At 38.8% G+C, this 15,011-nt stretch overlaps 2 protein-coding genes across 10 annotated transcripts in view; one reads left to right on the forward strand and one right to left on the reverse strand.

The window, feature by feature from the left end:
- The window catches only part of RPL7L1 (ribosomal protein L7 like 1), a 304,157-nt gene that overhangs the window by 258,194 nt on the left and 30,952 nt on the right, over positions 1-15,011 (forward strand). The window lies entirely within an intron of this gene.
- Positions 1-15,011, reverse strand: part of PRDM5 (PR/SET domain 5) — a 112,885-nt gene that overhangs the window by 48,087 nt on the left and 49,787 nt on the right. For all 9 annotated transcript variants that reach the window (XR_011337297.1, XR_011337296.1, XR_011337299.1 and 6 more), the window contains one exon: positions 3,298-3,383. Coding sequence is in view for 5 of the 9 variants with exons in the window: in XM_069855190.1 (XP_069711291.1) it covers positions 3,298-3,383 (86 nt within the window). In the remaining 4 variants the exon portion in view is untranslated. The remainder of the gene's footprint in view (positions 1-3,297; positions 3,384-15,011) is intronic.

Raw genomic sequence — 15,011 nt, forward strand, 5'->3', positions numbered from 1 at the left:
GCTGATAGGGTCTGTAAATTCACTTCATCAAAAGCTTCAATGAGCTCCTTATTTATGTTTTCTTAGGCTGTTCTATTTCTTCTTAAGGGAAAGAAAAAAAAATAACAACGAAAAACCAAACTATAAACCAAATACATCTACTTTCATCGAAACAAACCAGTGCTCTGGTGACATTTTAATATTAGGTGGTTGGTATTTTCTTCTCCTTATGCTGTCAGTAGGGCTTTGGGCTTACCTTCTCTGTTTACTCCAGTGTGACCTGACACCTGGGGCCACCCAGGCTGTACTCAGTTTAGCAGCTGCCAGACCTTAATCAACTTTCTACAATGATTTTTCCAGCAGCCTTCCCTGACCCATAGGATCAGCTTTGGCATTTAATCCCACTGGTAAAATACATCTAGATTTTATCTCTACAATGACATTTTCCATGTTGAGTGGCACATTATTACTTTTAAGCTACTTCAACATTTTTCTGGCCAAAACACTTGACTCTTTTTCCAAGATATTTACAAGAACAGCCCTTGAGGAAGGGTACTGTGATTATGTATATTTCCACATGGGTAGGCTTACTTGATACAAAAATACCTTCTGGATTTATACATATTGTTATTATTTGAATGATTATTTTGCATGCAAAAATGAATTTCAAAATAAAAGGTATGCATAGGAAAGGGTAAGAAAAGGAACATCCTTACAATCCTTTGAATCCTTACATCCTTACAATCTTTTGAAAAGGCAACAGGTGGGATGCCTGGAGAGAGAAATTTCATGTGTGACTTCCTGGCTTTCCTTGTTCTTAGGACTGACAAAAGTAAACCTTGGAAAAGACACTATCTTTTTTATCTCCTAATTTTAGTTTTGTCTTTGTTTAAATGGCCTACGGTCACAAAACAAGTTTCGGTGCATTAGTATCACACTGAGGAATTTTCAAACAATTTGTGCACAGGTATAATCTTCACTGGAAAAGTTAGAAAATATCTCCTTCATTGTTTATATTCAGCTCAGGTGCGTGCTCTTAAAGCACACTTCCCACATGCCTCCTGTTACTGTGCTTTGGTGCACACTTCCAAAATGTTTTGGAATCCATGACCTTTCAGAATAAATTAAGCCAGAAGGTTTAATGCATTCCAGGGACTGCTAACGTGCATTCTGTCCATAGGACCAGACTACACATAACCTGCAGTAAAATCCTTGAAATGAAAGATAAACATCAGGTCCTTAGCACCAACTGTTTCACTTTACAAACCTACTACTGCACGGTACAACTTGGTAACACACACAGAGTCTCTGATTTCCAGAATGAAACATTAGACCATGACTACCCTGAGCACCAGAGAGGAGCCTGCATACATTGACGTCAAAGAAGGCACGTGAATACATCTGAATTTTCAGTTCAGCTTGTACTGCTCTTGGTTAAAGATCTGAAATGCTCAAAGCTAGACCTTCAGTACCACATACAAATATATTAGGGTATCAATCCGGTAAAAAATCTTAATCACTTCTACAGAAGAAAGTAAAGAGAGAATCTGACTAAATGAGCAAGACTAATGGAGAATTCCCACTTTCTTCTCCAGCAGCTAGCACATGCCTGCTTGGAAATGAAATGGTAGGAAAAAGAAAAAAAAAAACAGCCCAGGAAGTAACCACAGACCTACCTGGTCTTAAAACACATGGCAGAAACTGCCAGAAGCTCTGCTTCTTGGAAAGGGCACAGATTCCATCTTAGCCAGCACTCTGGGTTCAGGGAAGCTTCCAGGCAGGTGATCTCAATATTACACAATTACTGCATAACCTACACACTCAACAGCTGTTTTCTCTGGTGAAAGGTTGGGGGCGGGGGCGGGGGGTGGTGTTTGTTTCCTGCAGAATATTTTTCTAGATCTTTCACTACACCACTAAGTTAAAATTATGCACAAACACCAAACATGCAAGGATTAATTATTTTATTTTCAAAGTCTCTTAATGATATCCTGAACGTCAACCAGTAAATTCCTGACAAGCATCAACCTACTACAAACATTAAATAAGTCTTTATATACTTGCCAAGAACACAATTGCTCGTGTAAATAATGGCTCTCTTTAATTCACCTCTCAGTATTTTCTCTCCTCCTCTTCCTTCTGTCCCTTCCAAACACCCAAACTCCTCTCACCACTCTGTTCTTTCAGTCACGTCTGAATCGCACCACCTAAAACACTTATTTATTCCCTTGTCTCTGTTCCAAACGAACCACCAGGAAGTGTTGCACAAACTACCGATCACTTCTAAAGTAAAGTTTGTGGTACACAAGCTAAAACTTTTGTCTAGGACCTCCGGTCAATACCCTCCAGACCTAAGCAGAATGACAGAAAATTTTAAAGACCAGTTTTGGTCTTTACTTATTTGGAAAGCTATTCTGCTCACAGACTTGCATAGGCAAACTACTACCTTAACTATCATCTTCCCTATATCCTAACAGATTTCATGTCTCTAAGCAGTCACAGGATTACTAGGTTTACTCCCAAAGGATTACTAGTAAAAGATACAGTTTACTTCTAACTTTTTGTTTCTTTTCTCATGGTGGATGAGGAGGCCAGAAGCAGGCAGTATATGGAATGCTAGACCAGCTTAACTTCACCCGGAGATCTCCCTTTACTAAGGGAATTCACATCTGGCCATTTCAATACAGCTCTCCATCTCTTTGCTTCCTGAGTTGGACAATATCTCATCTTTGTCCTCTAGTAAATACACATATGTGACAAGGCTTTTCCCTAAATCAGGGAACCTTTGCACTAACTGAGACTCAAGATTCAAAAATAATCTTGGAGACGTCTGCAATTTGCCTTTTATTTTGCCTTCAATTAAATAAAAGTTAAATAAAGTCATTTTGCAGCTTATTATTTGTCATCAGTAAAGTACAGCCTCTACAAAAGATTATAGTGGTGGACATAAAGGAGACAGTAAGAATCAAAGCGCTGGAAACGGAGGTTTCAAGAACAGTGAAGCCTTTACAGAACTGTTTACTCTGTAAACAATCAGAAACATTAATTTATATCTATAAATAACCACAGGTTAAAGGAATAAGTTAGTACTGTTGTTATTGCAACACAGAAGAAATTAAACATAGAAGGTCAGTAAGGGAGTCATAATTAGAATTTAACAGCTAATGACTTAAACCTTAGCCTGTTATTTTGATAAGTATAAAATACCTTGGTTGGCATAGCCTAATCTCTACACAAACAGTAGTTATTTACTTTTTGCCACATGTGATTCATAGACAATCCTCAAGTAACCATAAAAATCAAGCTACGTTTACTTACCCTTGTGTGGGTGCGAATATGCATCTTCAATCCATCATTCTTGCTGAAAGCTTTGTCACAGTAAGGACACTGGTAAGGACGCTCACCTGAAAATGAGAAAAGCATTACAATCCATAACGACAGCCTCAGTATCTGAAGGCCTTGCAGCACGGTTATCTGTCAAACTGAGGTACTTCCTTCTGGTCTTGTCTTCACATGCAGTTCAAACAAAAAGATTTAAGTATTACTAAAATTACAAATAAAGGTCCACCTGAGCAGGATGCAGATTGGACCAAAATATTCCTCCTTACCCCTTGATTTGTTCTAGCAATAAATGAATACACACAGAGAGCCTTGGAAGAAAGAAAAAAAGGAAAACACCTACTGCCCTTGCTCAAACCACAGTGACTTACACATGATCACTTTTATGGTCAGGCAGTAACTGCTCCTAAGCATTTCTTCTGTTTGACATCTGGTCTTTATTACAGCCCTTTGGGTGCCAGAATCCAAATGAAATAAAATCTACTCTTTTTTAATGTTGCATCTGAGCTAACTGTGTTAGAATGCAGTTAATCAAAGTTTTCTGCAATTTTTGTGTCACAATTCACAACTGAAATGGGAGCAGAAGGATCTTAGCATCTCCCTTGCAGCATTCCATACCTTAAAAGTACTTAGTTTAATGCTCCATTACACTGGTGTCATTTAGCATTCATTTCCCCAAACTTATATTAACGTAATGTGGATACTGAGCTAGTCAGAATCACAGTGTGAAGAGTTCCTAAGCTAAGTTAATAATTTGGAAGAAGAGATAAAGCTTTATAAATCCTCAAGAGCATTTTAACTTTTAACTCTTCAGGCAATGCACTGGAATCTGAGTTGACTGCCTCTTCTTCCTATACCCAATGATTTAAGAGAAATTATCAGATTTTTTCTAGTACAAAACCACTGTTCAACAAATTAAGACATAACTATTTTTCTATTAACAAAATGGAATTTGTTCTACACAATCATAATGTTGAAGGTGTCACAAACCTTTATTTTAAAACACTAGTTAAGCAAAGCCTGTTCTATTAGGTCAATACACAGCTTTCAACTCATGGAAGAACCTTTGCATGTATAGAGATGTAACAGTCCAAATGTCAAACACTTAATAAACTTCATACTCGATTCTGGAAAACAGTGAGTAATAATAACTACATTTCACAGTTAAAAAAAGCCCATCCAGACATATTTCAGTGATATGCCAAAGATCAGAGAGCAAGACAGTGGCAGTAACAGAGATAAGTGTTTAAAGCTCTAATAACAAGGATATGCACCTTGATTTTGAGAAAGACTCATCGCTCTTATTGTCTTTTCTCTGCATAAGGTGTTCCTCCATGATTACGCAGAAAGAATTTACTGGGAGATGCTTTCTTTCTCGGAAACAAGGTGCCAAAGGATCATGTATGTAATGGAGGCAGCTTACAGAAGCAGCTCCTCAGAAGAAGCAATTGTGAGCTGACCAACTGATCGCCATCCTTGTACAGAAAACCTCCCTGGAGTCACAGCTTGAGCAGAGACTCAAGGGTTGCAGAGATTAGCTTATTATTTAAGTAAGGGGATAAACTCCACCCACACCTACTTAGGAGTCAGACCATTCTGCTGGGTGGAAGTGTCGATCGGCTGGAGGGTTGGGAGGCTCTGCAAAGGGATCTGAACAGGCTGGACCGCTGGGCTGAGTCCAATGGCATGAGGTTTAACAAGGCCAAATGCCGGGTCCTGCACTTGGGGCACAACAACCCTGCGCAGCTACAGACTAGGAGAGGTCTGTCTAGAAAGCTGCCTGGAGGAGAGGGACCTGGGGGTGTTGGTTGACAGCGACTGAACATGAGCCAGCAATGGCCCAGGTGGCCAAGAAGGCCAATGGCATCTTGGCTTGGATCAGAAACGGCGTGACCAGCAGGCCCAGGGAGGTTATTCTCGCTCTGTACTCGGCACTGGTGAGACCGCCACAGCCACTGCAAATATATTGCATGAGGCAATTTGACATATACACTTTCAGAAATGGTATTTCAATCCAAACATTGCTTCAGACTCCCTCCACGTCACATTACAACTGCAAAATGCTATCAAAATAAATGAAAAGTCAGTGCAGTCTTGGAAAGAGTCATTCTGTCTGAGAACTGAATGAGCTGCCCTCTGTCAATGTATCTTTTCCTCTGTTTACTGTTTCAGGAGTGTAGGTAACTAATTCAGATTAGATTTCTGCACTTATTGACAGTAGATTCTAGCAAGATTATTACAATCCCATTTAGTAACTTCTCTGTTTCTGGCAGAGATTAACTTCCCTCCTTGCTTTAGAACTACACTTGGCAAACAGTATTCATGCTACGAGTCAATTGCTCGTAAGAATGATCCCAATAACAGATTCATCAATGAGATTACTGCAGAAGTAGGTGCTCCCCAAGAGAAGTCTTACGGTCTATCCCACTTTAAGTCCTGTAAGATGAACAGGAGCAGTGAATCCTTTCTCCATGAGACGCAAATGGCATAAGACGACAATAGAGAAAAAAAATCATGTGAAATAGCGAATGCTAAACATGTTCCCCTCACACACAAAGGCTTCCTGAAGTACAACATTTTATACACAACTACTGCAAGTGTCCACAAATGACAGGGGTTTGTGCTCCAAGGAAGTTTAGAATTGTCACTAAGAAAAACTGAAGAGCAAGTGTGATGTGAGCTGATAAAAGCTCCTGAGGAAGACATGTTATCCACGAGCAGTTTTGCATTCATCTGCAATCAAGCAAACACCACCAACAATCCACTACAAGCATCAAATACTGAACTTCAGATCAACTCATGCACAATAAACACTTGGGGATTTCCAGATGGGAAACTTTTCTGATCAGAAAACAAATGGAGAGATTTAAAGTAAGAATGACTACGACAAGCAAATGAAATGGTGTTGCAAGCCACGTATGTCTATTTCTCTTGTCATCATGAAAAATAGTTACAAAAGACAAAAAGAAAGCAAGCTATCACCCCTATGACAAACTACAATGCTTTTCTTGGATTTACTGCAAGAAGAGTGCTTATGAGAGATGGGGTCAATGTACGATAACATCAGACTCAGAGGGAGTGCACTTGGGGTAAAGTTGTTGACATCAGTTAACAGTGACGCCATTTGCACTTCACATTTTTATATAAGTACACCTTTACATATAAATCCATATTAATTACATAAATATCTTATGTTTGGAGGGTCTCATATGGCCTTGAGCAGCCTGGTGCAGTAGAAGGTGCCACTGCCCACGGCAGGGGGATTGGAACTGGATCAGCTTTAAGGTCCCTTCCAACCCAAACCATTCTATAATTATGGTTGTTTTATTTACTGCAATGCCTTTTCCCAGCAGTCAAGAGCGGAGTAAGCTTTGCAGAGGTACTGTCTCACAAAGTGAAGGTGGTTGTCAGTGTTTGGGTTTTTTTTTCAACTTGATTTATATGAAAAAAATATCTGGCTAACGTGGGGAAAAAACTTTCAACTTCCAAATACCCTACCGAGTCTTAATCCTAATGCTAGACATTTGGGAAATGTCTGGAAAAAGGCCTGACCTTCTACATTATCATTTGCATTTCTCCCATTAAGCCACAACTAAGACTGTGATCTGCACACTTGACTAAAACATTTCACCAGGCTTTCTACTTTACTACAGTATCAAACTCCAGTAGGCATGTTAAACATCTTAATTTGACAGCTTGTCCAGTCAACATGCCCAGAAGTAACATTGTGAATCTAACAATAACCAAAAACAATTGCTATAATTAAAACAGCAAAACATTTAAGCACGACAGTTGTAATAAATGCTGTTTACCCTCAAGTTACAGCTGACTATCATATCCGTGCTGTCCAAGAACAACCGCTCAACACATTAATGGCACTCCTTTACAAATAACCCCAAATGAATAATCCTTGGATAAATTGCAGTGGATTTAATATAATTCAAAGTCTAGACATTCCACTTCCAGATTTTGCATGAACAAAAACAAAGCTTTCAACATAATAAAAATAAATTTAACCCTAATACAAGGATTATAAAAAACAATTCCATGATTGAAAACCATATGGCATTTTGATCTGAAACCATGTCAGGATAGAATTGATATCTTTTTTTCCTCATGTGTGCACAACTCTACCTTGAGATCACAATACCTACTGGACCTTAATGTGGCATAGTTAAACACTGGTTTACTCAGGATGGACAGTTTCCTATTTCCCAAACGCAGATAACCCTGGGAGCAAAACAATTGAGGAACAAAACCAAATACACAGTAGTTCTTCAAGATTTCAGTGGTCACAGCTAGACATTTAATAAGGAAAGTGAGACACAATGATTCAAATTAGTTATATGTGTTGCTGTATGGACACCGTGGCTGCATTCCCTGTAGTCAGTTTAGCCACAAAAAAACTGATTACACAGTCATTTTGATGACCACTTTGAAACAATGAGCTCAAGTGAGATCAACCAAATATGTACTTTACGAGTAACAAATATACATGCAACACAAATAGTCCTAATCTGAGGGGACGGTAACGGAAGTGCCTGAAGAGACTAGCAAGCCAAAAAACAAAGAGAAGATGGTGAATAGCACGTGGAAGCATGCCTTTGATGAATTACTACATACAATGTTGGGAGCAGGCTCATGGAGCTCCTTCAAACCACGTACACGCATTCCTTCCACTTAATTCTGATAAATTTTTAGTCACATTTACTGCCACCATTCCCATGCAGCTTGTTTGGTCACTTGTATTCAGTCCTCAGGTGTGTATGGTAGCTTCCTTGTATGAATTCCCTGGCTTTCCATCTTTATTGGAAGTTAACTGCTGTATTAACTGCTCCTGGGCTGGAGAACAGGTCTTGCGAGGAGCGGCTGAGAGAGCTGGGGTTGTTTAGCCTGGAGAAGAGGAGGCTGAGGGGAGACCTCATTGCTCTCTACAACTACCTGAAAGGAGGTTGTGGAGAGAAGGGAGCTGGCCTCTTCTCCCAAGTGACGGGGGAAAGGACAAGAGGGAATGGCCTCAAGCTCCACCAGGGGACATTTAGCCTGGACATGAGGAAAAAAATTTTTCCCAGAAAGGGTCATTGGGCACTGGAACCAGCTGCCCAGGGAGGGGGTTGAGTCACCTTCCCTGGAGGTGTTTAAGGCACGGGTGGACGAGGTGCATGGGTTAGTGTTTGATAGGAATGCTTGGACTCGATGATCCAGTGGGTCTCTTCCAACCTGGTTATTCTATGATTCTACGATTAAAGAATGAAGAATTTTTATTATGCAGCAAAGTTACCAAGGGTGGGTTTTATATTTTTTAATATGCTTCTGCTTGCTCAGTTGGGGCATTCCTGCTCCAGGTCTCCATTCATGAGCACAACACTTATGACACTGCACTGAACATCAGATGGTGTGCAGTGCAAGTGACTTAAAAGGAATTGTTTTCTTCAGTTTTCTTTAAAAAAATGACCAAATAATTATGGCAAAGTGGTCTCTCAGCATCTTCCACAGACCACTTACCATCTTCCACATATGAGTCCTTTTCAGATGTTGAATTACTTAAGAATTAGAAGATTCATTTCTTTAAAAGAAATACAAATATTTAAGTGTATTATTTCAAATTTTCAGAATTGTTATGGTAAAGTCTAATCCTTTTTAAAGGCCTAACTTATGACTGAGCTAGGGGAGAGGGGAAGAAGCAAGATTCCACCCTCACCCAACTGTGGTGGAAAGAAGGCAGTTTACCTGGGGAGGAATCAGAAGGCAAGGGGGCCATCTGGATCACACATGCAACACTCCGTACCAGGTGATCAACAGGGCAGCCCAGAACAGGAATTGCAAGAAGGCTTTTTTAGTCAGAGATAATCTGGAGTGATGACAGCATTCAACAGCAAGTAAGGACAGGCAAAAGGTTAATGGATATAACAAAATTATAATCTGTGACATACGCTTTAGAACATTATCTGATCGTATAGAGCACTTGACAGCTTTACACATTTACCCTCAGCTGCTGTTGCTCCTTAAATGGTGTTCCCATCTAATTAAAGGGAAGCTTGTGTCTTGAACTGTACAGAACGCCATTAATGTACTATACAAATATGTACAAAGACCAAGAAACCTAAGATACACAGAACTGAACTTCTCCCATATGAAAAGAACTTCAGTAGGCATTAAAAATAATCATAGAATCACTAAGTTGAAAAAGACTTTTGAGGTCATCAAGTCCAACTGTACCAGTCCACAACTAAATCGCATCCCTAAGCACTTCATCTGCCTGTCTTTCAAATGCCTCCAGGGTATTAAGTTAAATAAGAACTCAAGGAACCAAGTGATTTCAACAGAAGTTACATTAGAAAATGCCAGAAAACCAGTTACTGAATGAGGATTAAATATTCACACTTCATGGACGTATTCAGTACATTTCACCACCTTGGTGTTGCACAGCACATCAAATGGCCCTTTGAGAAGGGAAACACTTCTTCTAAACAATAAATTCCCTCTTGGGTAGAAGTAGCAGTTTTCTAAATACATTTTCAAAAGCATTTAATACGCTCAGTCTCTTAACCATCTTTATAATTATGACCAGGGATTTTAGGAAGGAAAAATACCAGGAGAGCAATCAAGAAGCTTGGCCAACCGCAGCAGCCAGCTGCTCTCTTTACAACACCTGGACTACACGATAAAAAGTGATCTGGCCTACACAAAATTCAGGCCTGTCCAATTTTCACTTATTATCACTCAAAATTCAGCACTTCAGAAGGTACAGAAGTACCCACGCAGGAGTAGCTTTCTCATTGCAAAAACAAAACAGCTTCATGATTTGAAAGATAAAATACTTGTGGATGTCAGCTGGGACAAGAGCCAGAAACACAGATATAGGTGTAATTCTACACTCCTAGTCAGCCAGATAAAGGAAGGGACAGTTCTTTATCTGTGGATAAAGAATGGATAAAGAAAAATGGATAAAGAGCACTCAGGTATGGTTCAGAGACATTTCTTGTGCATTCAGTCAGACTTGGCAGACTGAAGACAAAAGATTGGATATTTCTGCTTTTTTTTGTCTTCACCGATGATTAATAACACTAAGTCTGTTTTTTTATCAAGACCTGATACTCACGTATTTTCCAGGAACAAGGGAGAACTTGAATTGCTTTTATTTTAGGCAGCCAAATGCATTTCCTATTCACTAAAAGCAGTCACATCATTTATGAAAAAAATATCACCTGTTGTTCTTTTCAAAATAAGGGAAAACCACATTGCTTTGACCTTTTTTTTTTTTCCTATTAATACTCTGTTTTAAAAGACCATAAAAGTACTTAGCCATGTCTTATTCTCTGAGGCACAGAAGCAGTATTTTCACAGCTGAAAAGGTTTGTTTTCTTCAAAGTTTTGGGGTTGTTCAGAGAATTCAAACTACCTGCAGTTAAGACCAAGAGTCAAAATATTCATCCTATCTGGTCCATAAAAGTTATCATGATCTAACTGAGGTTTTAGCTCTTTGTAACTACATGAATTACAAAGACTAGTAAAAGACTGTCCAAATCTGTGCAGTAAAGCATGAACAACCATTAGTTATTACTTGCAGACTACCATCAGTTCTACAGTAGCTCTATTTTAGTCACAAATAAAAACCCGACATACTTTAAACAATAAAACAGTTTCATTCTATCAGTGGGATTAAGTAACTTGGTTTCCATGTGAATGGAGCATTAACATCTATGACTTCAGTGAACTCAACCAAATCTCATAAAGTATTAATCAATCAGTAATTGATCAGAAGATGTCTCTAGCATTCAAATAATCTACCCCTTACAAGAACATTTCTTCATTCACAGCAGCAGACAAGAAGAAGCTGACAGCTTCATGAAACTTTACAGGTACTTTTAAAGATTTAACTGTTGTCTGAAGATAAATAGGACAATGATGTATAAACTGAAAGGTCTATAAATACAGAATCCTTACCTTTGAGGCCTTCTGCAAGCTCCTTTTTAAATTCAGTAGATAAAAGAGAGACCATTTATAAGTTATTGAATAGAAACAACCTATGTGCAGACATGTACAAGCTGTTCACTGACTAGATACAGACGCATTTTTTCACATCCTTCATTGGGATATGAGAGGAAGTTCTTTCAAGCTTCCCTTTTACCTTTTTTTTTCAATGTAAGAAAATATAAATTACATAAAAGGTAATTTGCCATAGTGTTTCCTGGAACGAGGATCCTGGCTATACATTATTTCCAATGTACATACAAACAGTTGCCTGTTCAGCTATTAAAGCTTTAGAGATATATTTTACACAGTAATAAACAAGACTTATACTGTACTGCAGCTCATTACTTCCTTCAACTACTGTGAAGACTTTTATGCTCCCATATGACTGAACTACTGTTAATAACCAAAGATTTTTATTATAACTCTACAACTAATATTTTGTTTTGTTACTCAAGGACTTTCACACGTAAGTGCAAACTTTGGATGTAGATTTTTATACAGCTGGACCTTAAATATGATTTTAAATATGCTCAAATGCATAGGTAATCAAATTGTAGAAATGTGACTACACTGGCAAGGTTAGGACCATAACATGAGTCTCCCAGTGCAGAGGTGAAGGCAATCAGCCCCTAAAGTTATAGGGGGCAAGTACAATGAAATGTTTCCACAAGTTTATAAAACCATCTTTAATTATAGAAATGGAAATTGAGAAGGTAAATTTCACTGTATTGATGCAAAGGATATGGAAGTCCACAGCCTGAATGCTTTTTGCTGTTTTAATGTAATCTCTTGGTATTATCTTTTACCCATGTATATGGGAGCAAATTTACAAAGAACCTTCTCAACTAGTGCTTACAAAATAAAGCAGCTTTTTCCACACACTAGAGAATATCACATGTAAAAGCGCCCCATTAAGTCATGGGTTTTAAATGGCAGAGAACAGAAACATTAATCTTCTCAGAAAACATTTGAGACAGATGTCACATTGTAGTTATCTTACTGGCTTTTTATCAGGACTTTGACTAACTGTGATGGAAAAAGCAAAATATGTGTACATTTTAATCTATATTTGCATGTATAAGCATTTTCTGGAAGACACGTATGGCCATTAGCTGGCCCTCACTAGTCCCTCTGTAATGGAGTAGGCAGGGGACAGCACAGAAAGGACAGAATTGCAGTTAAAACATATTTACCTGCAAATATAAAGTATTTCAAAAACTTGCACTGCTGCACAACTTGATGCTCTACATCCCAAAGACAGAAGGGATTAGGATACAACTAATTAGGAAAGCAGCAGTATAAGTATCAGGCAGATATAATACAATGGTTTGGGTTGGAAGGGACCGTGTGTGTGTGTATATATATTTTTATTTTAAACAGGCAGACAGAAGTACATGCATACAAAAACACACACAACAGCAATTAACAGATTTAAATAGCTATGTATAAAGCAACCACAAAGCTGCACAAACGCAGCCAGGAACAGTTAACATTGAAAGTTGCTCAAAACTTCAGGGAAGTAATTAACCTCCTGACCCCAAGTTTTCAAGCAGAAGGAGCAGCCCATAGAATTTCTTTTACAATTTATGAACGAGCCAAGGAATTTATATCACAGTCAGAGGATTCTTTTGCTGAATTAACCCCAGCTCCCTCTGACCCAAAGAAGTCATAAACCAACAGGATACTGCTGAGGGAGAATGTGCTATAGTGTTTCAGCTGACCTACAGAGCGCTGTCTCTGTCATGCCAAGGCTGGAACCCCAGATGATGAATTACAGAGCAATATGCTGGGGTTCAGATGCAAACATCAACCCCGTCCATCTATACATGCACATGCAGACAGGTTCACTCACCCCAAACCAGCTCAGTTTCTGCAAAAGGCCAAGCACTGTTAGGGCTCATTTACAGAGTCTTACTCTAAGATAAAAGAGGGAAGAAAACTGCTCATTGAGGAAGTATGCATACATCTGTGAGTAACAATATTTAAGAACACATGCTGTGTATTAAATAAAAGCCAAAACCCATTGAGAACCTCTTTTTGTAAACAGATTATTAAGCGTATCAAAAATACAATTCCAAAGCAGAACCAGGATGGTAACCAAGAACTTCGGCTTCTTTATAAAGAACAGCTTTACAAATAAAAAAGGATAAAAATTGATACACAACTCTCTTTTAAAAGAACTCTGCCTGGATTTGTTTTGTAAATACAGAACAAAGCCTCTTACACAAAGTAGCTAATAAAACAAAGTCTGGCTGAACATGTGTGTAGAAAATGGGATGTCACAAACGTCTGCACCAGGACCTCAAATCTAATCAGCTGTAAGCACTAAGACATAAAGGTCTTCACAATATGTACACTCATGGTGTACTGCTTAGTTGCACCAAAAGCTTAGCCCCAGCTGAAGGCTTATTCATGAAGATGAATCATCTCTTGAAAATAGACAGTGGCCGGTTGTTTCACTTTTAGCCCAGAATGAAAAGCAATACTTTGAAGTCTGACTAAACAAAAAAAGAGGGCACAGTTTTGAATTCATTACTTCAAAACCACAGAATTTAATAGATACCAAGAGCATGAAGTAGTCCACACTACAACATTTAGAAATCAAACATCCATCACTGAGTAAGATAAGTTGATGGCTCCACTGTTTGATGAACTGAAATTTTTGTACTGCTCAGAAAATCCCTAAAACATTGTCAAGGATCTTCACAATGCAGTGAACTTTGTCACTAAACACTGGACAAAAATTTCCTCTTGTATTTAGTCTGCACATATTATGATCATGAACAACTCTGACGATGTCTTCAGGTACAGCACGAGCCAAACTCAACTCACCAGAAGCACAACACGTATCTATCTATGGTGTTATCTCGCTAAACCTCACATAAGGCATTTTGCCATACAACTTTCACAATTCTTTTTAAATCACAAGTCATGACTTAGCAGCAACTTCTTCCTCTTCCCCTCTCCCCCAGGATAATCAAGAAATGCTCAGGAATAATAACAGAATAGCATCCAAAATAATCACAAAAAAATATTTCAGTTGATTCTCACAGTGAAGGATGTGAATCACAAAACTCTCCACCAAAAACATGACTGATATCTCAATAGCAGCTAGACTGGAAGAGGAAAAATCAGAGTTTATCCATCACAGGGCATTATAAATTAATTTAGCAAAGCATTTTTTTCTGAATTAATAACTCTCTTCTAGATTTTTAAGTAAAGGAAGAGGCCTTGAAAGCTTCCCTCCTGCTGTTGCATTACTCTTTTGTAAGTTGTTTTCTCACCATGTATTCCCGTAATTCCAACCTGTGTCATCATCTGGCAAGGTAAGTTTCCTTCCAGTACCTGAAGGGGCTACAGGAAAGCTGTGGAAGGACTTTTTAAAAGGGCATGGAGCGATGGGGAAGGAGGAAGGTTTAGATTAGACATTAGGAAGAAATTCTTCACGATGAGGATGGTGAGGCACTGGCCCAGGTTCTCCAGGGAAGCTGTGGATGCCCCACGGCTGGAGGTGTTCAAGGCCAAGTTGGATGGGACTATGAGCAGCCTGGTTTGGTGAGAGGTGTCCCTGCCCATAGCAGGGGAGATGGAACTGGATGGGCTTTAAGGTCCTTTCCAACCCAGACCATTCTATAATTCCATGTACTGGAAAATTTCAGTGCCTTTCTACTCCAACAAAGTTCAAAATGTCACAGTTTACTGTTTCTCGTATAATA

The sequence above is a fragment of the Phaenicophaeus curvirostris genome, chromosome 4, assembly GCF_032191515.1.
Source record: "Phaenicophaeus curvirostris isolate KB17595 chromosome 4, BPBGC_Pcur_1.0, whole genome shotgun sequence".
Lineage (NCBI taxonomy): Eukaryota > Metazoa > Chordata > Aves > Cuculiformes > Cuculidae > Phaenicophaeus > Phaenicophaeus curvirostris.